The sequence below is a fragment of the Nycticebus coucang genome, chromosome 5 (genome assembly GCF_027406575.1).
Source record: "Nycticebus coucang isolate mNycCou1 chromosome 5, mNycCou1.pri, whole genome shotgun sequence".
NCBI lineage: Eukaryota > Metazoa > Chordata > Mammalia > Primates > Lorisidae > Nycticebus > Nycticebus coucang.
This window is the reverse complement of record NC_069784.1, coordinates 16,557,053-16,583,127: the sequence shown is the minus strand read 5'-3', so window position 1 is coordinate 16,583,127 and position 26,075 is coordinate 16,557,053. Positions and strand designations below refer to the sequence as shown.

General features: G+C 43.5%; 1 protein-coding gene and 1 non-coding gene across 3 annotated transcripts in view; both read left to right on the top strand.

The window, feature by feature from the left end:
• Positions 1 to 23,385, top strand: part of MCOLN2 (mucolipin TRP cation channel 2) — a 57,154-nt gene extending 33,769 nt beyond the window's left edge. The window contains exons 7-14 of one of the 2 annotated variants that reach the window (XR_008380275.1): positions 3,565 to 3,664; positions 8,879 to 8,991; positions 10,116 to 10,265; positions 12,061 to 12,162; positions 12,260 to 12,382; positions 18,711 to 18,917; positions 19,934 to 20,081; positions 22,592 to 23,385. Coding sequence is in view for 1 of the 2 variants with exons in the window: in XM_053592643.1 (XP_053448618.1) it covers positions 3,565 to 3,664; positions 8,879 to 8,991; positions 10,116 to 10,265; positions 12,061 to 12,162; positions 12,260 to 12,382; positions 18,711 to 18,917; positions 19,960 to 20,081; positions 22,592 to 22,628 (954 nt within the window). In the remaining variant the exon portion in view is untranslated. The remainder of the gene's footprint in view (positions 1 to 3,564; positions 3,665 to 8,878; positions 8,992 to 10,115; positions 10,266 to 12,060; positions 12,163 to 12,259; positions 12,383 to 18,710; positions 18,918 to 19,933; positions 20,082 to 22,591) is intronic. The other variant, XM_053592643.1, reaches the window with a different exon arrangement.
• LOC128587104 (U1 spliceosomal RNA) lies at positions 11,674 to 11,837 on the top strand. Its single transcript, XR_008380519.1, has one exon. It is a non-coding gene; the product is annotated as a U1 spliceosomal RNA (small nuclear RNA).
• Positions 23,386 to 26,075: the final 2,690 nt, after the last annotated feature.

The following is a 26,075-nucleotide window of genomic DNA, read 5'->3' as shown; positions in this document are numbered from 1 at the left end:
CAATACTCAGTAACTGCTCAATGAGTTCCTACTGTGCACCAAGCATTTTGCTCTGCTCTAGAGGTGCGTTGGCCCTCAGGAAACTTACAGTCTAGTAAAGGAAACAGACAGAAAAACAAGTAACAGAGGTACAAGTCCCTGCAGCTCGTGAGACATGGTAAGGAAGAGCGTCTCCAGATGAGATTAGCATAGATAACCCTCCCTGGGGTGGGTGGGCCAGAAGGGCCCTGGGAACATCTGGAGGGAAGAGAAGAGCCTGGAGGAGCAGGGTCTTCCAGGATGGGTTATGGAGGACTTTGTCACTATATGGTCAACCCAAGGGTCAAAACATAATGGCCCTTCATTTTTGTTTTGTTCTTTGGACTTTTATCTGCTTAAGGTTCCCAAGGCTTGAGAAAAGGCTCTTCTGGGAAAAACGGAGACCTTTGGTGTCAGTAGAGGTTTACCTTTGGTGTCAGTAGAGGTTTAGTCAAAGTTTGCAGGTATAGAAATGAGAGTCATGTGGTTTAATTCTTTTTTTTTTTTTTTTTTTTTTTGAGACAGTCTCAAGCTGTAGCCCTGGGTAGAGTACCGAGGCATCACAGCTCTCAGCAACCTCAAACTCCTGGGCTTAAGTGATTCTTGGTTTAATTCTTGAACCCAGGGTCTGGTAGGGATGTTTTTAGAATACATAGAACTCTGGCTTGCGTTCAGAGACATGCAGATGAATGTGGGTTTGATCACCTGCACTTCAGCTCTCCAGCTTTTTACCTGTGAACTTTTTGGATTTCCTAATATATTCACCACAAGGAGTACTTGGCATATACCACTTGTAAACTTTAAATGATTGGTTTAAATTTCATAATGTGGAAGGTTGAGGGCATTTGGACATCCTGAATTCAGTTTGCAGCCTTGATTGAGGAGCAATCTTAAACAGCAAGTAAGCTTCTTTGCTTAAGGAATAATCTTAATTTGTAGTTCTTAAAGCAAATAGAAAAATAATTCTCAGCCTAGTAAAAACCTAGAATTTCATACCTAAAGGACTAAATCGAAGGAAATGCTGTTAAATTTCATCTAGCATAATAAGAGCTTTGTGCTCTCTTGTCAAAGATTGATAAAGTCTATTTTTTTTTTTTTTTTTAAGTTCCCAGAACTGGTTGGTTGTTTTGCTCTATGATTTCTCTGAACCAGGGATCTGAAATCCTGGCTTTGATGGGCTTTGTGTATTCCCCCTTTAGGTTATATTTTTTCATTAATAACAGAATGAAATCTGTTAAAGAAATTTTAAAGAAATCCCATGATGAGGACATTTTCATCAGTATAATTTTCCTTGTTGCTCTAATTTATATCTTTATTTATTGTGGGTTCCATAGCCACTGATTGGCTGTATGTCATTTTTGACAATTTTGACTTTAGACCTTCATACTAGAGGATTGAAAGATTTATATAGCGCTGGGGTATTCCAAGTTTGATTATGAATTTACCTCTCCTAGTGAGTTACATACTTTCATGTGTTTTCCTGATAATAATTTTTTGTCCTTTTATTTCCAGTTATAGTACCCCTTAAGCATTTCTTGTACGACTGGTCTAGTGTTGATGAATTCCCTCAGCTTTGCTTATCTGAAAGGTCTTTATTTCTCCTTCATTTCTGAAGAATGGCTTTCCTAGATAGATTTAATATTTTTATCTCACAATTTTTCTATTTTAGCACTTTGAATATATCATTCCGCTCTCTCCTGGACTGCAAGATTTCTACTGAGAAATCTGCTGACAGTCTAATGGAGATTCCCTTGTATATGACTCGATGCTTTTTTATAGCAGCTTTCAGAATTCTATGTCTTGACTTTTGACCATTTGATTATAGCTTGCCTCAAGGAAGATATTTTTGGGTTGAATTTAACTGAAGTCTTTGTGCTTCCTGCATCTGGATGTCTAAATTTCTCCTAAGACTTGGGAAGTTTTGAGTTATTATTTTGTTAAATAGTTTTTCTGTGCTTTTCTTCACCTCTTGTTCTTCGGCAACTCCTATGATCCAAAGATTTGTTCACTTAATGGTATCCCGTAAGTCTCTGGGCTTCTTCATTCTTTTTTGTTCTTATTTCCTATTTTTCCTCTGACTAGGTTATTTCAAAAGACCTGTCTTCAAATTTAGAAATTATTTCTTCTACTTGATATAGTCTACTGTTAAAACTCTCAGTAGTATTTTTTATTTTATTCCTTGCATTCTTTAGCTCCAAGTTTTCTGTTTGGATCTTTTTCTATGCTGTCTATCTCTTTGTTGAATTTTGCATTCAGATCATAAATTGTTTTCTTGATTTCACTGAATCATTTGTATTTTCTTGTATCTTGCTGAGTTTTCTTTAGGTCATTGTTTTGAATTTCTTTTTAGGCATTTTGTAAACATCCTTTTCTTTGGGGTCTGTTACATGAAAATTTCTGTGTTCCTACTGGGGGTGTCATGTTTACTTGTTTCTTCATGTTTCTTATGTCCCTATATTGATCTCTATGCATCTTGTGGAACAGTTGCTTTTTCCAAATTTTATGGAGTATCTTTCATAGAAAGGGAGTTTTTCCTGTAGATGGGCTCTTGGGTGTCAGTTGAATATATTGCATTGGCTTTGCTTCTGGGTGGTCTCTATTAAGTTTCTTCAGACATAATCCTTGTCAGCAATGTCCATGATTGCCTTCATAGCCTACACTGAGGGAATTTGTGCCAGCAATAGCATGGTTTTGCTAGAGGGGGATGAGGGTCTTTGAGCTGCAGAGGCTGCCACCTGACTGGCTGATTATGTGTGTGGGGTCTGAGGAGGACTTTCCTTTAGCAAAGACTGCTGCCTTCTGTGATGGTAATGGCATCGGGGGGGGGGGGGGGCCTCCGGCTTAACTTTTTCATATAACAATAAGTTCCAATCTGAGTCTGAGCTGATCTCAGTGAGGTAAACAGTATGGCAGAGGCAGGGTACCTTGCTTCTTTCTCTATGGTGTGTTCTGGGCTTCTCTGCTCCCCCAGCATTCCTCACTCCCCTGATGCTCTCCAGCACACTTCCTCAGTCATTCCAGTCAAAATATAGTTGTTGGCTGGGCAGGATGGCTCAGGCCTGTAATCCTAGGACTCTGGGAGACCAAGGTGGTGTATTGCCTGAGCTCAGGAGTTCAAGACCAGCCTGAGCAAGAGTGAGACCCTGTCTCTAAAACTAGCCAGGAGTTGTGACAGGCACCTATAGTTCCAGCTACTTGGGAGGCTGAGGCAAGAGAAACTCCTGAGCCCAAGAGTTTGAGGGTGCTGTGAGCTATGATGTCATAGCACTCTACTGAGCATGACAAGGTCTCTCTCTCTCTCATATGTGTATATATATATATATATATACATATATATATATATATATATTTACTTATTGTTTGGGCTTCTTTTCTTGGAGAGTGGGTGAGCACCAGCCAACTCCGGTTCACCATTTTGCTGACTAGTATAATTCTCTTTGGATCAGTACATTGTTTGGATGCCATTGATTTCTTTCAAAGCCAAGTTGATCAAACAGGTTATATTTTCTGCTGGGCTGTAACCTCTGTCTACATTTGTGTCTCCAGATTACCTTTGACAATAAAGCTCACAGTGGCAAAATCAAAATATATTTTGACAGTGATGCCAACATTGAAGAGTGTAAAGACTTGAACATATTTGGATCTAGTAAGTATGCTGCATACTTACCCACTAGGGATTTAGGGCTGTTTAAAGGGTTATTCAAATGCTAATAGGAAGAAAATTTCCAGAAAACCACATTTTTAGCATTAAACTCTGTAAGGCATATCCCAAAGCTTTGAATTTTTGTTTAATTCATCAAATGTTTGTTATACTCCTCACAAGAGATGTTGCATGCTTCAGTGGCTTGGAGCTCAAGCTCTGGAGCCAGACTACCCAGGTTTGGGTTCTGGGTCTGCTTACTGTGCCTATGATCCTGAACAAATTACTTCACCTATCTGTCTCAATATCTTTCTCTGCAAAATTAGGGCAGTAACAGTACCCATAACAGTACAGATTAAGTACCGCAAATGTGAAAACCTGAAATCTGGATTGCTCCAGACTTTGAAACTTTTCAAGCACCAACATGATGCTCAAAGGAAGTGCTCATTGGAGCATTTCAGGTTTCAGATTTTGGGATTTGGGATGTTCAAGCAGTAAGTATATTGTAAATATTCCAAAATCCAAAAACATCTGAAATTTGAAACACCTTGGCCTGAGGATTTTGGGCAAGGGGTGCTCAACTTGCACTTATCTTTCCAGGATGCTGAGTATTAAATGAGTTGGTATGTAAAGCAAAGCGCTGGGAATAAGAGTTGGCACATAGCACACTAATTACAAGGCATCATGGAAGAGAAAGAAAAGTCTTATTGAGGGAGACTGACATGCTTTTAAAATCTCTAACTTTTATGGATAGAAATAAGTGGTGCATGAGGAGAAAGAAAGCGAAAGTTAAATTTGACTTGGGTGGAGTGAGAAATAAGTTTAAAAATGATTCTTGGAGAAGGTATGCTTTGACCTGAGCCTTGGACACTGGAAAAGAATCAAGACCTGGAGATCCAACAAACTGGGTCATTCACTCAGTGATTACTGGGAAAATGCCTCTTAATGCACGTTTAAAATGGGCTACCTAAGAACCTATTCCATTTGCTCAGCAAGGGGTTGGGATGATGTTAATGGTGGGTGGTCAGTATTTTTTAATTTGCAAGTTTTGTTTAAGTGAATTGCTCTGTGACTAGCTTATCAGTACAAAATAAATTGTAAAATACCTGTGTTTCCTATTGTAGATGTGTTTTAAAATATAATTGATTTGTGGCCTGCAGCTTTTCAGTTGTATCATATGTCTTGATGATGTCAAAGTTTTGATCTCAGTAGTTGTACTAACTGACTTCAGCCTCTGATCAGAATGCACTGTTTTGGTTTTTGTTTAGAAAGTGGTTACCAGTCCCCAGCAGACACCACTGTCCTCACAGATACACAGAGATTAGGTGCATGTTCCAAGTCCAAATGCAGGGTACAATTTTCTATGAAAAAAAGCTAACCTTTGTCACATATGTGATTTGAAGTGATCATTAGGAAGATCAAAATGACAGAACGAGTTAGTCGAATGTGCTGCCAGAACAGCGTTTCCTTCCTCCCCATAGGGCCCCCCTTACAATACTGGGGTCCCCTCATCTCCCCTTGCCCCGCCACCACCCCTGCCCCGCTTGCCTGTCTCAGAAGAGAGGCTCCCTAGCCCCCTCCTGTGGCAAACTGGGAGAAACACGGGCCTCGCCTGTGGTGGAGTAACAGTGCTGACATTTAGCTGTGCTTCTGGAGCTGTCCTCAGAAACTATCACCAGGAGAATACGAATTTAAAATAAAATGATGTGCCATGAAAACCTTATGAAAAATGGATTTTCCCCCCTCATATGAAGCTGTCCGATGGATCCAGATCCTCTCGGCTTTGAGGAGAGTGGGACAAAGGCAAGGTCGCCATCTGGTGGGGTTCTTAGCTTATTTCCAAAAAATTCTCAGGTCCTTTCACGTTCATACACTTACCCCAGGGCTCCCTCTCCTTCTTGTTATCTCTGTGTTACCGCATGATCTCAAGGGGGAATATGAAGGCAAATGTCCATGTTCTTATATAAACCTCATGTTGCCTTTTGTGACTCTGATTCCCATCTCTAAATGGGCCACTCATCTTTATGTAACTTGATTTTATAAATGTAGCCATTTGGAGATGAAGGGCTTGGGGAAGACTTAGTGGGATTCCCCAGTGATGAGTGATATAAACAGTATTAAGGGGAAATGGGTTCCAATAATTTTGGGAAGCCCTGGTCCCAAAGGCAGGCTAGTGGTGGTATGGTAGGACTTTTCAGGCCTTTGAAGGGCTGAGTGTTTGGGGGACTTCCCTAACCAGGTTGGCCGTGGGTCGGGCGTCTTTCTGGACTAGAGTTTTATAAACCCAGGTTTGGGAAATGTTCCAGTGGGGTGACATTGTTTCAATGAGAAAGCAATTAGGATGCTTATAAAATATATATGTATGTATATATTATGTTATATATATAATGTATTACATACAATATAAAATTATAAAATATATAAAAAATAAAATTATAAAATATATAAAAATATTTTATAAATATAAATATATAAAGACTACTATAAAGTAGTCTTCTCAATAATTCAAAGAAAACAGAATGCTATGGTGGATTCTGTCAGGAGGGATAGCTTGTTTTTCTAGATTTGTTTTCCCTTCTGTAAATATGGTGTGATACGAGCAATCCCATGGATTAGAGATTTTTGTTCTAGTTATATGTCAGAAAGGAAGGCACCAGATGCTGTCCTTGTATTTCATAGGATTTTCAGCTCCATCTAAAATAGAAAGAACTGCCTTTATTTTTCTTCTCCATTCTATGAGTCCAAGAAAAAAGAAAGAAGGTCTTCTGATAGAGCTAAGTTGTCTTCTCACCTCCACATGAGGTGATACCGCAAGTTAACTGAAATTTCTTGAGTATACAATGGCAATGGTGAATGTAGGCCCTGGACCTCCCCATTTTGAAGGGGCACCGGAAGCTTAGTAAGGGTAAGTCATTTGCTTGAGGAATTACATACTAGCTGGCTGGCTATCTGTGCATTGCCTGAGCTGCTTTGCCCGCAGACACTCATGCCAATATCGGCCACGCCTTTGCGTTATTAAATCCGAGGACACGCCTCTCTGCAGAGGTGTAGCTGTGGAGTCCCCTGCTGTAGACCCCCTCTGACAGTGTCTGTCCCCAGTCCTGTGTCCCTCTCCTCTGGCCTTTTCTCTCCATCCGTTACTGAGCTCATCTCCTTTTCTAATTCTCAAACACTGCCCCCCCCCGCCCCCACTCCACTCTCTTTCCCACACTGCTGGTCTCGCTGCGGCTCCCTGAGTACTGTCCACTCCCAAGCTTCAGCTGCCACCGAATCGTCCTCTTTTCATGAATGTCCAGACTGAACTCAGTTTCCCCAACACAAAACCAGGAGCCATTCTTGGTTGTCCTTCTTCCTTGTAACCAAGGTCCAGCGACCCGGAGCAGACCATGTTGCGACTTCCTCCTTCATCTCCTGCAGCTCTGCCCCGTTCTCTCTTCCCTTTGCCCTGCTTATCTCAGAGCTTCTCAAGTTCTACTCAGATTTAGTTTGTCCCGTGATCTTCTCCGTTCTCTTCATTTATTCATTAGCACCCTGAAGCATTTTGCTAAGCTCAGGTGCAGTTTTTGTTTAACACCATCTTTGTTCTTTTTCTGTCCCTTATTAACAGAACACCTGAAACTGGCCAATTTGTTTCAAAAATGTGTTTCCTACATTTCTGGAGACTGTAAGAAGTCCAGAGCTGAGGGGCCACATCTGATGAGGGCCTTCTTGGCAGTGGGACTCTCTGCAGAGCCCGAGGCAGCATGGCACGTCCCACGGCGAGGGGGCCGAGCGTGCCGGCTCAGCTCTTCCTCTTCTCATGAAGCCCGTAGGGCCACGCCCACCATAACCCGTTAATCCTTAAGTGGATGAATCCATCTGTGGGGGAAGAGGCCTTATGACCCCATCACCACTTAAGGGCTCCACTTCTCAAGACTGCCACACCACACATTAAATTGCAACAGGCGTTTTGGAGGGAATAAATATGCAAACCACAGCACTTGCTCATGGGCCCTGCCTCACAGAGCGCATCATTTGGTGGGGAAGATGAACACTGAATGATAAAATAGTAACCACTAAGGGTTTGCTGTTATTATTTCCTTAGGGCTGTTCAAAGGCTTTTCATATTTGAACTTGTATAATCCTCACTACAACAGCCCCATGATGTAGGTGTTTTTATTCTACTCACTTTTCAGATGAGGAAACTGAGACACGGGGGTTCAGCCTCTTCCCCAAGGCTCTGCGGCTTGTGAGGGCAGAACCGAGATTCAGATCCAGGACATCAGACTCCTTTCCCGTTTCACACTGCCCCTGCTCCAGGCTGTTTTGTCTTTGGAGACATAAGTTTAGCCCAGGAGAGTGAAGAAGCACGTGTGCGTGTGCAGGCGCAGAGAGGGCTATGAAAGGATTTGAGGGAGCTAAGATGAGAATTTAGGGAACTCTGTTGTGAGGTGGGGGATTTTTAATCTGAAACCTGAGGCTGAATCTGAATAATCTGAGCATGCATGAGGGTCGGTGGGGGGGAGATGTGCAGACAGAGGGAACAGCATGTGCACAGTCCTGCGGGGAGAGAAGGTGGGGGCCGGGAAGGAGGGAGCGAGAGTGGAATCTGGGAGGCCACTGTGAAGTCTGAGAGGAGCGAAGGCTACAGTTTCATCTCCCTCCAGTACATAATCCCTCCTACTGTGTATGCCAAACCCCAAATCTCATTACCAGGTTCCCACTTATTTCCATTCCAAAGAGTTATTTCTCCACATGCAGAGAAAGCTTCTTGAATTGGCACTGTGCTGGAAAAGTGCACAGTGAGGGTGATAAGCGGAAATGGTGCTTCTGAGCGATGGTGTTTTAATGTGTTTGCTCTATCACTGATGTTGAACTTGATGTCTGTGCTTTCATGTGAAAGAACTCAGAGTATGTCAGTAGTTTTGCCTTCTCTGAATGGCACCCCAATGGATCACCTTCAATTGAATTCTATTCTATAATAAATATTTATAAACACATTTATGCATTTATTAGCAGCTCGTGTTTTTAAATGTATAAATGATCACATCAGGGAATGTTTTACTCTATTTATGGACCTGAATGAATGTAGTGGGATTCGTTTCTGAAATTTACCGTTTTGTTTTAACAAAGGATAAAAAACATGTATCATTTGTACCTCTCTTCACACTGCCATTTTCTTTGGAAATTTTTCCTGGGTAAGGTGTGTTTTAACTTTCGGATTCTGCTTTTATTCCTCAGCTCAGAAAAATATGCAGTATGTCCTGGTGTTTGACACATTTGTCATTGTGATTTGCTTGGCATCTCTTACCCTGTGCACGAGATCCATTGTTCTTGCTCTGAAGTTACGAAAGGTAAGTGTGGGTCCGTGTTTTCTCCCTGCCCTCTTGGCCCGCTCCCTGTTCGCCCAAACAGTGGACAACTCATGTTGTACCATCTGCCCTTTCTGGAGCCCTGTGGCTAAATTAGATGCCTTTGAGTGATTGGCCCCTGTGAGGCGCTGATCAGCCTCGGGGGTCGAAAGTGAGTAAAGGCCCTGAAGATGTCAGGTGGGATCAGATAATTATCCTGTTGTAAACTGAGCTGATCAGTACAGATGTGCAGTGGTGCACTCTCAAGCTTTTGAACGTTTTCAGAATAAACGAGGCCCTTTTAATGCAGGCGTGATCTTAAGAACAAAGTAATAGCACATGTGGGTTTCATCTTTTGTCTTCAAATCAGAGTTTGTTTTGACAGGGAGGCATGGTAAATGTATTATAATGAAGCATAAAATACTTTCTTCTACTTTTTAAAATGGTTTAAAAACTCTTCTGTGAGTTTCATTTTACCTTTCTATCCTCCGAGTTCTTTTGAGTAGAGGTTCCAGCTCCCCTAAATCTTACTCTGGTTTGTGGTATGTGTAACACGCATATGGGGGTCAGGGTAAGTAGAAAGACAGCAGAATGCCATCTGTGGGGCAAGGAAATAGTCCACATCCTATTTTCCTTAATCTTGACCTTTGTCGATTTACCTTGTAAATATCCGCTTCTCTTCCCTGCTCCCTAATGCCCTTGAATCCAAGGTTAATGGCACACTGGAGCCGCCCGCCTGGATGCCGGTCCTGGTTTAGCCTCCCTGTGCCTCAGTTCCCTCACCCAGAGGGTAGGGCTGATAGTGCCCGGTTCATTGGGTTGTTGTCAGAATGAATGAGTAGATGAGATGTAAAGTATTTGGAACATACCCTATGTTAGCTATGATGACAAGTCAGTTGGCGTTAGAGCTTATTCGAGTTAATGTAGTGGGCAGTGGAATGCTTCCTGTTGCTGGGGTGGATTCTGAGGAAGTGCGTGCCACACTGTCCACCCTGGAAGTGGCTCTCTCCAGTTGGAACAGGCAATGTCCTGTCATCCCGCACGTGAGGGCGCCGTTTTGCTCTGGCCTTTTCCTTTCTGAGGGCAGTGTGGTTTGTAAGAAATGCCTTTTAAAATGTTTTCCATAGAGATTTCTCAATTTCTTCCTGGAGAAGTACAAGCGGCGGGTGTGTGAAGCTGACCAGTGGGAGTTCATCAACGGCTGGTATGTCCTGGTGATCATCAGCGACCTAATGACGATAATCGGATCCATATTAAAAATGGAAATCAAAGCCAAAGTAAGGAGCAGTCCATTTAATGTCTTCTGTCCTTTACGTTCTTCCAGATGACCTTGGGCATTTTCTTTCTTTTTTTTTTCTTGGGCATTTTCAGACGTAAGATCCTATGGAGACTAGCTTGATTCTCGTGTTTTCTCTTTTCTTACTCCCGTGCAAGTGAGGCCTCTTCTGGCTGGAGTAATCGGGAAAATAAGGAAGCCGATGTACTTTGGGAGGTGATATTCCTGTGAAAGCCTCCAGGAAACTTGGAAACACCTTCAGGATAGTAATGGAGTTTGAAAAGACTGGTTATTTGGGCTTTATCTCTTTTCTTTTTAAGTTGCAAAAGGAGACGCTTACTTATAGACCAGTCGCTTCCCCTGGTCCTGCAAATCCAGGGCTTGTGGGGAGGGTCCTGACTGGCAGTTGCTGAGGGATGGGGCAGGAATTCTGGGTCCTCCAATGCCTGACTCTTTGTATGGACCAGTTGATTTAATCTCACAGCTAAGCCGTGACTCCCCCATCACCCACAGTTTGCTGCGGTCGGCTGGTCTCACCACCTCTACCTCCCAACTGAAGTACTTCCCTCCCCCCCACCCCCGACTACCTCTCCCTTCCGTCAGGCCATCTTCTTCTCTGGCCTGGACTATTCCAGCGGCCTCCTCGTGTGCACCCACACTGCTGTGAGAGGACTTTTTCTGGAAGTGTCTATCTTCCTGTTAGAACCCTCCTGAGGCCTGCTTTGGGAGTCAGTGGCCTCCCCTCAGCATGGCCTCCAGGGTCCTTGCTCTGCCTCTGCTCCTGCCCCAGCGCCCTGAGGACTTCTCACTGTTCTCGGCATGTGCCTGCGTTCAGCCTTTGTCCACCTATCTGTGGTGTTTGCCCCAGCCTGTCCTGCAGGCCCAGTACTGCACTGGGGGCACATTTATGGGAATCCCTCTGTGACAGGCTAGGCATGGTGTCTTTCATTGTTATATTTGGATCATGTTGAAGCATTCTTTCAAAAGCAGCTGAATTGGCCGGGCGTGATGGCTCACGCCTATAATCCCAGCACTTGGGAGGCCAAGGTAGGTGGATTGCTGAGCTCACAAGTTTGACACTAGCCTGAGCAAGAGTAAGACCTTGTCTCTAAAAATAGCTGGTTGTTGTGGTAGGCACCTGTAGTCTCAGCTACTTGGAAGGCTGAGGCATGAGAATCACTTAAGCCCAGGACTTTGAGGTTGTTGTGAGCTATGACACCACGGCACTCTACCCAGGGTGACAAAGTGAGACTCTGTCTCAAAAAAAAAAAAAAAAAGCTGCATTGTATTGTTTGATATTTAACAGACACTGTTAATTTATGTTCTTAAGTGCCTATGTTCTTAAGTGCAGTGATAAATGCAATTTCTATTTCAGAATATTATTTAGGAAAAAAAAAATCAGTTCGACCATACTTATCTGGCAGGGGAGATACCATGATGGCGAAGGTGGTTTTCCCAGGGCAAGGCTTATCCACTGCACTCCGGATGGGCTGACCCCTGAGATTTCCCCAAATGTGGGAAACTCAACTGCATAATTTATGGTAGTGGGGGACTGCATTTGCGCTTTCCCCTGATTTAAAAAAAATAACAAAATCAGTTCAACCAATTGACATACTAAAAGGGAATGAGAAACACATGTGGAACTATGTTCTCATTTTTGTTTTTTCTTTTAAAAAACTTTTAGTATCACCTATAGGGAAGTAAGTAAGTCATTCTTTTCCAGTCAATTTAAGTGAAGTTACAAAGGTGAGTGGAGAAGACTTTTAACTCATTTGTCTTTTTTTTTCATTTCTTAGAATCTCACGAATTATGACCTGTGCAGCATCTTGCTTGGGACATCCACACTCTTGGTTTGGGTCGGAGTCATCAGATACCTGGGCTATTTCCAAGCATACAATGTAAGCATGAGATGGTGTTCCTGCAGTTGAGTCTTAATTCTTCCTTGGGTTCTGGTAGCTTCTTTTTCATTTCCTCATTCTGTTGATTTTTTTTCAGGTGCTCATTTTAACGATGCAAGCCTCACTGCCAAAAGTCCTTCGGTTTTGTGCTTGTGCCGGCATGATTTATCTAGGTTACACATTCTGCGGCTGGATTGTCTTAGGACCATATCATGACAAGGTGTGTAGCCTTCATCCTTCCTTCTGCACACTGGGCACATGGGACCCTTAAAAATGGGGTTTAGACGAGCTTCTGCCTTCTCTTCTCCAGCACATGCCCTTGACACCAGTAAGTGTCCATCTTTCCATCCATTTTCTTTTTCTTTTCCTTACCAGGATATTGAAGGGACTGCAGGATATTGGAACAAGAATTGCATGAGACTAGAAAGCAGGTATTATTAGGTCAGGCACGGTGGCTCACACCTCTAATCTTAGCACTCTGGGAGACTGAGGCAAGTGGATTGCCTGAGCTCATGAGTTCGAGACCAGCCTGAGCAAGAACAAGACCCTGTTTCTAAAAATAGCCAGGCATTATAGTGGGTGCCTGTAGTCTCAGCTGCTGGGGAGGCGGAGGCAAGAGAATTGCTTGAGCCCAAGAGTCTGAGGTTGCTGTGTGTTATGATGACACAGCATTCTACCCAGGGGGACAAAGTGAAACTCTGTCTCAAAAAAAAAAAAAAAAAAAATATATATATATAGAAAGCAGATATTATAGTTGTTCGGGACTGGCTTAAAGGTCACATATCCACACACTAGTTGTCAAATGAGAAATGTTTGGACATGAGATCACTATGGTAAAAGGGAAAATTGTATAAAATCTTTTAAATTTAAAACAGCAGAGTTTTCATCCAAGTTAATTGAGAAGAATGAAGGTGGGCAAAGATTGCCTAGAATAACCACATTAGGTTTATCATTTAAATGATCAGCACGTCGTGTCTGTGCAGGTGGTTCTGATTACACCATCATTGTGCTTTATTAAGATCAGTATCTGAGTTCTAAACTATCACTGAGGTTCAGTTGACATCCTAATCTCTGAGACATCGAAGTTATGCTAAGATGTTCTTGTTTTAAAATGATGTATTTGATCGGTAGATGCTTCTGGAAATGAAACTAGGTCGGCCTTGCTTTTAAACCCCCAAATAAAAGGAATTATTTCATCTTACAGTTTTTCTGCCATGGCCTGTGGCAACACAAAATCACCAAAACCCACAGCAGCTAATACTTACCACTTAGGCGTTAGGTGTCACTCTCACTTAATCACCTTGACAGCCCAGAGTACTATCATCCTCACCTGGGTGCTCTGCAAGGAGAAAAGAGGCTACAAATGTGAAGTGTTGCCTCCAAGTTCGTGTAGCAGTGCAGCCTCAAGTTTTGATCTAGATAGTTGCATTAATCAAAACATCTGATCAAATCTGGCTTCCCAAACTGCTGGCAAACAGTAAGCTGTACTTGAATCTCAAACCTCTGTGTTGTCCTACTAAAATAAAGCGCAGCAACCTGGTACATTCAGAATTTCTCTCCTCTTTAAGGGTCACATTTACTATGTCCAGAGATAATTACTACTGCTTTTCCTGTATGAGATGCTGTGAAATTAACAGAGTGAAAATCTCTAGGTTAATAGGAAATGTTGATCATCTTATTGCTCTTCAAATTCCATGTCATGCTTTAAAGGTGACTCATGAGAGAGAGATTTTTCTTTGATATGATCTCTCTGATCTGGAGAGCTTAACTGTCTTAGTGCCCAAGAAAATTTACATTTTTCTTTTCTTACTTTCCTCATGTTCTGAAAGCTTTTCCAGCTCCTTGTCACTAGAGGGCAGTGTTGCCATGTGGAATAAATAATTGAGCCTAAGGGTTTGGCTTTATTTCACTGGCCTGAGATGTCAGGACAAGTGGTCCTATCTCCTTTGCACCCCGCACCACCATCCTAATCTCCTCTAGCCTATCAGTATTCCGGAACATGCTCTGATAGTGTTGCTTTAATTTTACTAGATGGCTACCTTCTCAAGTGCTATTTGTTAGGCACGGTGCCCAAGCATTCACCTGCCTTGCTATTTTAACCCTCTCTTCTCTTTCTCTATGGAGGAATATTATTATCCTTTGACAAAGAATAGACAGCTTGATATAGTAAATAATTTTCCTGAGGTTACTGGTTAGCAAATGGCAGGAATTCAAACCCAGATCTGTCTGACCCCAGTACACACATGCTTTCACCAATACACTGTAGGGCTTTTCTTGTTATTATTTAAAGCAGGCCATTGCAAAAGAGCATTCATTTGGACCCAAGAAGCAGTGTTGTATTTCTAGATCAACTGTGCGAGGGGAGCCCCCTAATCACTCTCAGGTTTTCCATGTTCCTCAAAGTCACCTTGTGGCAAATGAGGTAATTGGTTTTGTGAACCTGAGTGCATTTCCATATTTTCAGTTTTTTCCTTTCAAAGGATCCAGGTGGCTTTGGGACACTCTGGGCCAACAGTGTCCAATAAAAATATAACGCAGTCTGCCAATGAGAGCCATGTGTATACTTTAACATTTCCTAGTAGCCACATCAAAAAATTAAACAAACGGCATTAATTTTAATTATATGTTCTATCATACCTAATATTTCTAAAATATTATCTCGGTATATAACCAGTGTTAGGTATTGAGGTAGTTTACATTCCTTTCTTCATAGTAGGTCTGTGAAATCTGGTGTATGTTTTATCCTCACAGCACATTTAGACCAGCTATGGATCAGGTGTTCAATAGACTCATGTAGCTAGTGGCTACCATTATGGACCTTGTAACTCCCACTCACGTCTCACTGAATGCCAGCCTCCCCTTTATCCTGCTGGAGAGTAGCCAGGCTGATACCCTGGGAAATACATAGTTGAGTTAATTCAGTGAGGGCGTGAGTTAGAGGAGGGAAAGAACTGGAGTCAGCTTTTCTTCTCTCTATTGCTTCTTTGAATCTATAGCTGGAAAATTTTACTGCCTCCTGCCCTGTTTCCCCCAGATTAACCCAAACTATCAAAAACTTTAAGGTTCTGCCGGTATCTGTTGAAGCAGAGGCCTTCCAGTGTTGCCTGAAGCCTTGAAAAGATAAGCATTAGAGCAAGTGTTTTCTGGGAGTTTTAAAATCACAGCAACCTTGAACATGAAAGCTAGAGGCCCATGATGCTTTAGCGTCCTCTCTTACTGTTAGACACCTCATTTCAGTGGTTCAGCTGAAGGGCAGTGAGAAGCAGAAAGTGCCCTGCTGGAGTTTGTTCCCAGCTCTGATGGACCTCGGCACAGCACCCTTTCAAATGTCTGGGTACTGACGGCTGGAGACTGTTGGTGTTCTTCCAAACCGCATCTTGAATTATTAAACATTACTCTAATGTGGCTTTTACATTTCCAGAGGACTTTAAATTTTATTTTATTTTTTTTTACCAGGAAGAATGAATCATAGTCTTACATTGTCCCCATTTTACAAATAAAAAGAGTAAGGCACTAAAAATTGCTGGATTTTGCTGACGCCAGGGGTTAAAGTTTGGCAGACCTTACATTATATCTTCATGCTTCCAAGCCCTCTGGTTACAGCCAAGCACCTCTCTTATCCAAAAGAATCGTCAGCCAATTATAGCATTTTACTTAAAAGTTGTATGAGACTCTGAGCACCAGCTTTCGAAGCAAATTTTTATGTTGTTTGCTAACATGGCGTAATTGCAGGTTATGTTTTTATTCAAATGAAACTTTTTGGATCAATTACAAAATTTTCATTTGCGAAATGAATGCTTGAGTTTTTGCTGTGGTCTCAGAGAACCTGTGGGGACTCTCATGGAAATACCCATTTAATGTCTATTATACGTCTACAGCGCACCAAATATTTATGAGCTTTTACTAGACCAAGTTCTTAGAGGGCAGAAATGACGCTTTACTCCTCGTTCTGTTCCCAGTGTCCAGCATGGTGCATAGAACATGGTAGGTGCTTGACAAGTTTGTTGAATGAATGAGAAAAGACAGAGAGACAGCAGGGCCTGCTTTCCTTATGATCTCTTAAGAACCAAAGCCAGACAGAGGGAGGTGGCTCATGCCTGTAAGCTCAGCACTCTGGGAGGCCAATGCAGGTGGATTGCTTGAGCTCAGGCATTGCAGACCAGCCTGAGCAAGAGTGAGACCCTGTCCCTCCTAAAAACAGAAAAAAACTACCAGGGCATGGTGGTCGGTGCCTATAATCCAAGCTACCCAGGAGGCTGAGGCAGGAGGATTGCTTGAGTCCAAGCGTTTGAAGTTGCTTTGAGCTATGACGCCTTGGCACTCTAGCCAGGGTGACAGAGTGAGATTCTGTTTCAAAAAACATAACAAAACACAGACCATGCCCCATAAATTTGGTCCTTTTAGACTGAAAACCCATTAGGACCTTACATTAGATATTTTTAAAGCTCACTTCTACATGGTATTATAGAATTTGACCACTGAAATTAAATCTGGTTCACAGCCACTTCTTGTGGCAGGGTGTGTTTCAATCACCTGATTTATTGAGTCACTACTTAAAATTTCAGGTGTGTTAAAATAATTCTCATGTGCGCAGAGGAGGGAAGGTGAGATGGTTCTGAATAACGTCTCACCTAATAATGTTCATGCAGATACTGTGTTTGACGGATAATACAGAATTACACGGGAACTACAGAATGAATTTGATATGCGTGGATCAAGTAGCTATTTGCAGTTCTGAAACCTGAAGCACAGGCTGTTAGGGGTCCTTGAAACTACAGAAAAGAATTGACCGGATTCTAAAAGTAACTACTGGAAATATGACTAGTGCTAGTCAGTCAAAGTGATAACTGACATCCACAGAAACCAGCTTGAACTTCACTGTCTTCGGGCTGGTGGAGGGGATGGAAAACATTTACTTTGGGAACTGCCTGTCTGACTGTTAAATAATCTGCATATTGTTAAGTGGTTTGCTCAGCTGGATGTTCCCTCGGGCCTCTGTGGGAATGTTAGTCTAGGTCATCAGACTCTGTGGTGCTCACATGGCCAAGGGATGACTCTTGTGGGGGGCATTTGTATGCCGTCTCCCGTGGCCACCAACTTTACCCTGCCTGGTCCAGCCCTGGGGACTGTTAGGATGTAGCATTTGCTATCTGGCTGGGGCATAGAGAAGTGTGGATGATCAGCAAACACTGGGAAGACCAAGTGTTCACTGTGTGGTTCTTACTGAGACAGTACAGAGAAGGGACTGGAGCCACCAGGGCAGAAGACTGGGGAAAGGGGCTTGATTCAAGAAGGTGCCAGGTGAGGAGAATAAATCTCATGAGGCCAAGGCAAAGAAGTGGGTCTAATCTTGTCAGAAGAGACAGAGCAGGGTGTCAATCTTGACAGTGAGGAAGGCAATGAGACCCCTGAGGGAGGCGCTTACCCAGCCTTCTGGGTTCAGATTTTTATTTTGCATCCAAACTTTGTAAAGTCTTATGTAAGAGAAATGACCTCAAGACCATCTTCTAAGGAAGCTTCGTTTTACTGCAGCTTGGACTGGAGGGCGAAGAGGTTGGAGTGACAAAAACTCTTATAGGGGTTTGTGTAATAATCAGTGATGAGAAGTATTGCCATTGGGATCAGAGAACCGCGTAGTAGGAACCAACAGGCCTTCGAAGATTAAAGGGAGAGGACGTTCAGTCTTTTCAACACATAGTTGTTTTTGTTTTTATTTTTGTTTTTGTTTGAGACAGAATCTCGCTCTGTCACCCTAGGCAGAGTGCTGTGGCATCATCATAGTTCACAGCAACCTTAAACTCCTGGGCTGGAGGGACCCTCTTTGCCTTAGCCTCCCAAGTAGCTGGGACTACAGGCATGTGTGAGCCTCCCAAGTAGCTGGGACTATAGGTATGCACCACAATGCCCAGCTAGTTTTTTCTATTTTTAGTAGAGACAGGATGTTGCTCCTGCTCAGACTGGTCTTAAATGCCCGAGTTCAAGCAATCCACCGCCTTGGCCTCCCAGAGTGCTAGGATTAACGTATATGAGTCTTTGCACCCGTTCCAACACATAGTTTTAAACACTTGATTGTTTTGTAGTTAAGTGTTTCTTTGGTAGGAGATTGGAATTACTAACCACAATAGGGAAATTTGGAAGCAAAGCCTATTTTCCTGGTTAGGATGGTAGAAGGTTTTAGTTTGTTGGCATTTTTGAGGAGTGATCTGTTATGTAAGAAACATACTCTAAGTGTGAATAACATGAGAAGATGCTTGTATCAAGTAGGAAAAAATCAGCATCAAAAATCATTTTATGATGATACAATTATAAATGTATAAAAAGTGCAGAAGGAAAAACTGAGGGAAATATCAAGAGATTATCTTCGAGAGTATGGAGGAAGTACTTTGAATAATGTTATCCTATTTCTTATGGTTTTCTAGCTGTCTTAAGATGAATAAGTTACTCTTACCACAAACGACAATGACAGCTAACAAAACGAGCTAACTGGATACCCTCTGCTTTTCAGGGTATCGTATCACAGAAACTAACTTTGGTTTTCTCTCTTACAGTTTCAAAATCTGAACACAGTTGCTGAGTGTCTGTTTTCTTTGGTCAACGGTGATGACATGTTTGCAACCTTTGCTCAAATCCAGCAGAAGAGCGTCCTGGTGTGGCTGTTCAGTCGCCTGTATTTATATTCCTTTATCAGCCTTTTTATATATATGATTCTGAGCCTTTTTATTGCACTTATTACAGATTCTTATGACACCATTAAGGTAAGTAATTTTCAGTATTTGCTGCCAACAAATTACTGTAAATTCTGAATGGATTAGAACTTGGAAAAATATTGTATATTTTAATTAAAGCATTACAATTTTACTTAGATTTTGAAGTGTATAGAGAAGAAACTTTCTGGATACTGGAGGTTAATTTTAAATATACATTTAGGTCATGTCCCTGTTCCTCAGATGAGGGTGGGTTGGTTCAGGGATGTTGGGGGAACAGAGCAAGGAAGGGGCAGGAATGGCCGGGTGTGGGAAAACAGGTGCACCGGGCTGTATGGTGCCTGGAGTTTAGATTTCGGGTCAGTTTCAGTGACAAGAGGTGGTTGCCACCCTGACAACTCTCCAAATATTGGCACAACTTACACTGGGCAATAACAGCTACTTGTGTAGTGCAGATTCCCTTTAAATTTTGAACATTAAGGTTTTCGTGACTACTTAGCTTCCTGCTTTCTTAAGTTATCTGGCGAGTTCGGTATCATTTCAGACTGGGCCCAGATAACTCATTTTTAGCTTGAAGGAAATTCACTTTTCCACTGCTGGTACCTTCACAGCAGATGGCAAGTGCTTGGGAAATGCCATTTCAGGGTCAGTGTCTGAGCAACCAGGGGGGCCATGTTGGCACCTTTGGGTTCTGTCCCCTGCTTAACCCCTGGGGAACTCAGAAGAAAGCCGGTCCGTTGGAAAAGGTCCTGAGCATATTTTTAGTGTGGGGGAAGATTAGTGTTCAGTTGGGAATGGTGTTTGGCAGGGCTGGGCTGGAGAGACAAGAGCTGACTTTTAATACACCTCTGGCCGGCTCTACCCTGGCTTTCTTTCTGGAGTTTTCCTTTGGATTGTTCTCTGTCCCCAGGGTTGCCCTGACTTGGTATTCTTGAACTGACAGATTGATTCATCATCTCTAATATCAGTTCTAAGATCTGAACTAGCAATGTGGGAGAGTTTGATTTTAGCAAAGGTGGGTTTGGTTTGTCAACAAAGGGAACAATTCTCAATGTTCTGTTAATAAGGTAACAACACTGTGTGCTTTTGAAAGAAATTCCAACAGAATGGCTTTCCTGAAACAGACCTGAAGAAATTCCTGAAGGAATGTGGCAGCAAAGCCGAGTGTCCCAGAGAGTCCTCCGGCCTCCTGTCCTGCGTCTGCTGTCTGAGGAGGTCAGTGCTGCGGGTCACGGCCACGCTCCTGAGATGGCCTATTCTGTTCCCCTGAGAAAGAGCCGTCCCAAGATTAATATGACATGCAGAAATCAGCTCGTTGTGAAACATAAGTCATCTCTCTTTTCTTTTCTCCCTTGGAAATTGGGTTTAGAAGTGAATTGCGTCTTATAAAACAGAGTTGGAAGAAAGTTCCATGACATGATTGGACTCTCTTAGGAATGTCTGAGAGTGGTAAGGGAAGAAATGAATTATGTCCTTGAAGTCAAGAGGCTGAATCCAAAGCTCTTGTGTTTGGAGAGGGGACCCTGGGACTGCCTGAAGTGTCTTTTCCTGAGCAGAGCGGGAGGCCCGCTTAAGAGGAGGCCGCACATGGGCTTGGTTGGGACATCGGTATCAGCTCTGCATTGGCTGGATGCCTGCCCGCCTGCTCAGCAGGACCCTTGGGAAACTGGTCTAGACCTCAGTGGACCACACAGCTCACAGAGGGGGCTGGAGGTCAGATGAGGGCCATTTCTCAAATGTGAACATATTTGTTTTCATCTGAAGCCAAGGTCGAAGTTTGTAACTGAAAATATGCCCCACCCATTTTTTTTTTTTTTTAAGAAGAAAATGTGAGAACATAATTGCTATTTAAAATCACAGGATATATTTTGCTGTTAATCAATTCATACCTTATCTTGGGATTTGAAATTATATGATTAAGCATATCCAAAGAAGGTCTGGGAAATGTGAAATGAGGCCTTCTGAGAAGAGCTGTTTTCAAAATCACATTTTAGCCTCTCAGAGCATTAAATCGTTGCTGTGCAAGCTGGGAAAGAGGGAAATTAATCTTCTTAACAGACAGTTGCCTCCTAAGAGGCGCCCTATATGAAGCAAGCTTCTTAAAGTGGCTTTCCTGTTATATGGTTAACTGTGAGGGAGGAGAAAATTCACTGGAGAATGTCGTGGTGAATTCTGAAAAGTGACTGAGACTGTGGTTTGCACCAGTTAAAGTCCTGGAAGGTTGTTAAATGTTTTCTTGTGCCGCTGTGTGGAACAAATGTGAAAGATTTAAGAGGTGGACTGGAAGGTTTTCTGATAAGGCTGGGTCTGGGTGGTGAGAAGGGAGCAACAGCAGACAGTTTGCCCTGGGATGTGCTAAGCGCTAGGGAGGAGGCCCCTGGGGTAAAGGAGGCCCACCTGCCCATCTGGAGGACAGGGAGAATGGATGGAGCGAGAAGGCCCTCCAAGGAAATGGAGAGGGGAAGTAGGATGATGAAAGTCTTAAAAAAAATGATTAAACAAATACAAAGACAGAGGGGGCTGTAGCCACTTTGGCCAAAAGATGTTGACAGGTGACGTCAGCTAGCAAATTTTCAGTGGAACCCACAACCCAGAGCCTGGGCCCCAAGGGCTTTGGATGGGCGGTGCTGAGTGAATGAAGGCCACAGGGCCTGATGGAAGGAGATGGATTGCCATGGGGCCATGACACAAGCGATGGATTTGACTCCATCAAAAACCATAGGTAGGGCGGCGCCTGTGGCTCAGTGAGTAGGGCGCCAGCCCCATATGCCGAGGGTGGTGGGTTCAAGCCCAGCCCCGGCCAAACTGCAATAAAAAAATAGCCGGGCGTTGTGGCGGGTGCCTGTAGTCCCAGCTGCTCGGGAGGCTGAGGCAAGAGAATCGCGTAAGCCCAAGAGCTGGAGGTTGCTGTGAGCCGTGTGACGTCATGGCACTCTACCGAGGGCCATAAAGTGAGACTCTGTCTCTACAAAGAAAAAAAAAAAACCATAGGTAAACATAGGTTTACCTCGATGTGTTCAAAAGCTAGGGACCGAAGAGCAGTGGCGAGTAAATACTGGACCCCACTGATGCAGTGTGGGGAGCGCCAAGATTCAGCACTGCAGAGACGGTGTCTGTGCCCTGTCTGGTGACCGTGACAGGCTGCTGCCTCTTGCACGGCATGGGTGTGGTCACTCATTTCCAGCTAAGCGGTCCAAAGCACCACACAGCCATCCTGCTTTGAATTGCTGGCAGGGCCTCTAGCCTGAGCGTCGGCACACCTGGGCTTTCCCTTTGAGCCCTGCCACTAACCAGCTGTGTCCTGTGACCTGCTCTAAACCTCTTGGATGCCCCAGTGTCACCAGGGCAGACCACACGGCCTCTGCAACCTCTTTCAGTTCTAAACAGAGGTAGGTCTTTGGAGAGAGACGGTCGGTTGCAGAGACGCGAGTTAACCTTGTCCCTTCTTTACTGCAGTGAAGGAGGAGAATTGGCTGCTCTAGCCATTGCTTTGTTAGCAGAGGGGTTAGGAGGGTCTTGAGAGAGAGACTGTTCCTCCTAGTTTGTTTCCAGAAGCATCTACTCACACCTCAAATCACCCTCACTGTTTTTCTTCCTCTTCCATGGTCTGCCTTTTCTATTCGATGTGTCTATAACCTATAGAATCAAGAGTATCCCCATTTCTCCTCAAAGATTTTGAAATCATTTCTCTTTTTTCTCTTTCCTCCTGCCCATTTCTGTTACAGGAAAGGAAGCGGCGATCACTTGATACTTATTAACTAAAGTCCTTCTGCTAAAGACTGAAGGTCTAGGGCTCCATTTCCAGCGGCGATGCACCCGCGACCAGCAGGTCCCGCAGACTGTGTTCTTTAGTTGTGGTGCAGAAGAGAGGACTGACTGTCACCTGGTGACCATGACTGAAGTTCCAGAGTTACTTTTATAAGCTTATATGAAGAAGAACAGACCATGGGCCACTTCTGGACTTTACTGCAATTGCACAATGATAATGAAATTCTCTATTAGTCTGTTAATTTATGACATGATGATGTTGGGATGGGAAATCCTCATTGCAGAGCTGGAGACAATGGTGCTTAAAGCCATGTATTTAAGGATGTGTGTTTACTGTCAAATAAGGATTTACTTAAAAAGTGATTCTTGGGCTGGGAGACGTTTGTTGATTTGTGGTCTGCACAGAAATGAAGTTGGTTGTGATACTGATTTGTAGACTCCAAGTTAGAGAAATGATAAAGCTGTTTAAAGATCACACTTAAATGCATGAAAGACTTCACGCAGTGAGGGTCTTTTAGACTATTTCCCTGTGGGTTTTCTTCACCAGCATATGAAGCAACTGTTGGCATAGTCAGTGGGACGGATAGGAAATGGTCATTTGGACGCCTTATTCCTTGTACTCACTGTGCAATCAAGTGTGAACTGTGGCCTGGTCACTCATTTTGACGATTGACCTCCACTGTGTTGGAGATTTACCTTTGTCAAGTAAGGAAATACGGTATATTTTTTTCCAAATAAATTTATTTTTGTCATACCATATGACACTGCTGTTGTCTCTTAACATCTACCCAGTGAAAAATTCAGATCACACTTCTATTAATTAGCTGATCTCCAAAGGGAGAGATCTCCCACGTTCTTAAAAGCAATGAAGAAGATACAGGGGCCAGGATATAGAAGTGAATCAATACATATTTATGGTAATGACATAAGAGATGAACACCACTTCGTGCCTAGACTTATTTCATACTTGAGCTATCTTGGGGGTCAGTTATTTTAAAATTGTTGGTGAAGACTAGACTGTGAATTAAGCAGGGCCTTCCTTCCAGGGCCACCTTCTTTCCCTGGCCCCAGCTGTGCCCCTCACCTGAACACACTTCCTGATTTTCCTTCCTGTGTCCCCCTCCCATCCCCTTGCCCTCACTCTTATCTTTCTGTGTCCGCAGCAATCTAGGCAGGGAAAAGCATCCAGTTAATATAGTTAAAGTTTGTAATAGAGTAAATGACACGTGTCTACACATAGAATTCTCTGCTAAAATTACCATTTTAGACTTCTTTTTCTCTTTTTGCCAAAAATGTCAAGCGTTACATTCAATTTTTTAAACCAAGGATCATTAAACTGGTGGTTCTGGGATCATTTACATGACTCTGGAGTCAGGGACATAATTGGAGCACTTATTAACTTCTGAGTATATTCTTATATACTTCGTTTTATCTCTGAGCAGAATTGCCATTAAAGCCTCTCGCTTATCCTGCGGCTGTCTCTGCCATTTGGAGAGAAGATTAATGATGATCTCCCACGTCTGTGTTATTCTTTTCTTGGCTTCCATGTTTCCTTTCTTTTCCCTCCAGCTGGACAAAACCCTTTCAGGAAGAAAAATCTTAGGGCGGTGCCTGTGGCTCAGTTGGTAAGGCGCCGGCCCCATATACCGAGGGTGGCGGGTCCTGGCCCCAGCTGAACTGCAACCAAAAAATAGCTGGGCGTTGTGGCAGGTGCCTGTAGTCCCAGCTACTCGGGAGGCTGAGGCAAGAGAATCGCTTAAGCCCAGGAGTTGGAGGTTGCTGTGAGCTGTGTGATGCCACAGCACTCTACCGAGGGCCATAAAGTGAGACTCTGTCTCTACAAAAAAAAGAAGAAGCTCCAGGAAGAAAAATCTTTTTCAAGCTTATCCTACATGTGTGGAGACATTGTTTTCTCCCTCTTTAATGATTTTAACACTTGTCACTTTACCTAGCGTGCCACCTGTTTGTATTTTATTGAACAATGTCGTCTCCTAGGCACATGCTAGTGGACACAGCTAGGAGCAGTCATTTTCTCCCTTACCCCTGGCCTCCCCATGGACAGTTTAGTTCAATTGTTAGGAGATCCGTTCTTTCTGCTTGTGGGTTTCATTCTGGGATCTCGGACCTCTGCAGAATTTACCTCCTTGGTTTGTTGTGACACATCAAAGCCACATGCAGTATCCTAAAGCCAGTTGACTTGGGTGGTAGGAAAGAGCAGGGGCAGGGGAGCCATCTAGAGTTAAAAGCAAGAGCCAGGGGAACCATCTAGACAGACCCCAGTTAAAAGCAAGAGCTTATCCTGTAGCGTTGAGGCCCTGGGAAGTTACTTTCTGCCTCTAAGTGACGATAAGAAATGCCAACACACTGATAGGGGCGTTTAAGTCACACGGCTCCTGCAAGGCCTGGCACTGAATTGATACCTGACCCATCTTTGCCTTTGATTCTCTCCCATGGTGGGTTCCATGGAGCCAAAGAATAGTACAAAGATTAAGCGCATTACTTCTGCAACCTGTCTGCTCAGCTTTTCTCCTACCACTGTTTGAGTCCCCACGGGCAGGTCACACTGTACCTAAATTTCCTCATCTTTGAAATTAGGGGATCGTGAGTATTAAATAAAACACTAAGAGCTTAGCGTAGGATAGGACTTTTCCGTGTTCAGTGAATATTGGCTTTTAAAAAAAGCTTTTCTGGCACGGTTGACAAATGTACAAATGTGTTTACCTGGGCCAGCCAGGAAGCTCTCTGTTCTGTAGGGCTCCCCACACACTTTTGGTGGACTTTGTTCTGGGTAGGACTTACCTGTAGAAAAGTTCCCCATCCAGCTTCGTCCTGGGGGCAATTATCAGTTCACCCCTAAGAAGTTTACACTTAGCCATGCAGAAGCAGCCTGAATGCCCTGCTGCTAGGGGCACAGCTATCAGTCCTGACAGAAGGGAAAAGGTCTCACAGGTCCAGGAGCTGTCATAAAGCCCCACTCCTGCCCCCTGGGCAAGACTCTCAGTCTTCCAGGAGCCCCCTGTCTTAACCAAACTTGTCAGAATGCACCCAACACAGGCCAGCCCACTTCTCAGCCCATTGCCGATCCAAGGTGGTGAATGCAAAAGGGTGGGAGAGGGAGAGGGTGTTCAGGAAACCCTTGTGAGATTCCAGTCGCTGCCCCCAACTCCTGCTGACAGCCTGTACTGCAGTGATGGCATGAGGGGAGCGCTGGCCAGTGCTTGGAATCTCAGCTTTATGAAAAGCACAGTAGCCCAGCCTTTTGATCTAGAGGCAAACAGTCACCTTTTTGGACCTGAAGACCTTTGTGTAAAAATAGCCCAGTACTGTCACTGGTATTCAGGGTCCCTATAGTCATTGAGAAAGCACGCCCAATAAACCACTGCCATGACCTTGGCCACAGAGGTTTTCCTGACAATAAAAGAACTGTGAGGCTTCCAGGTA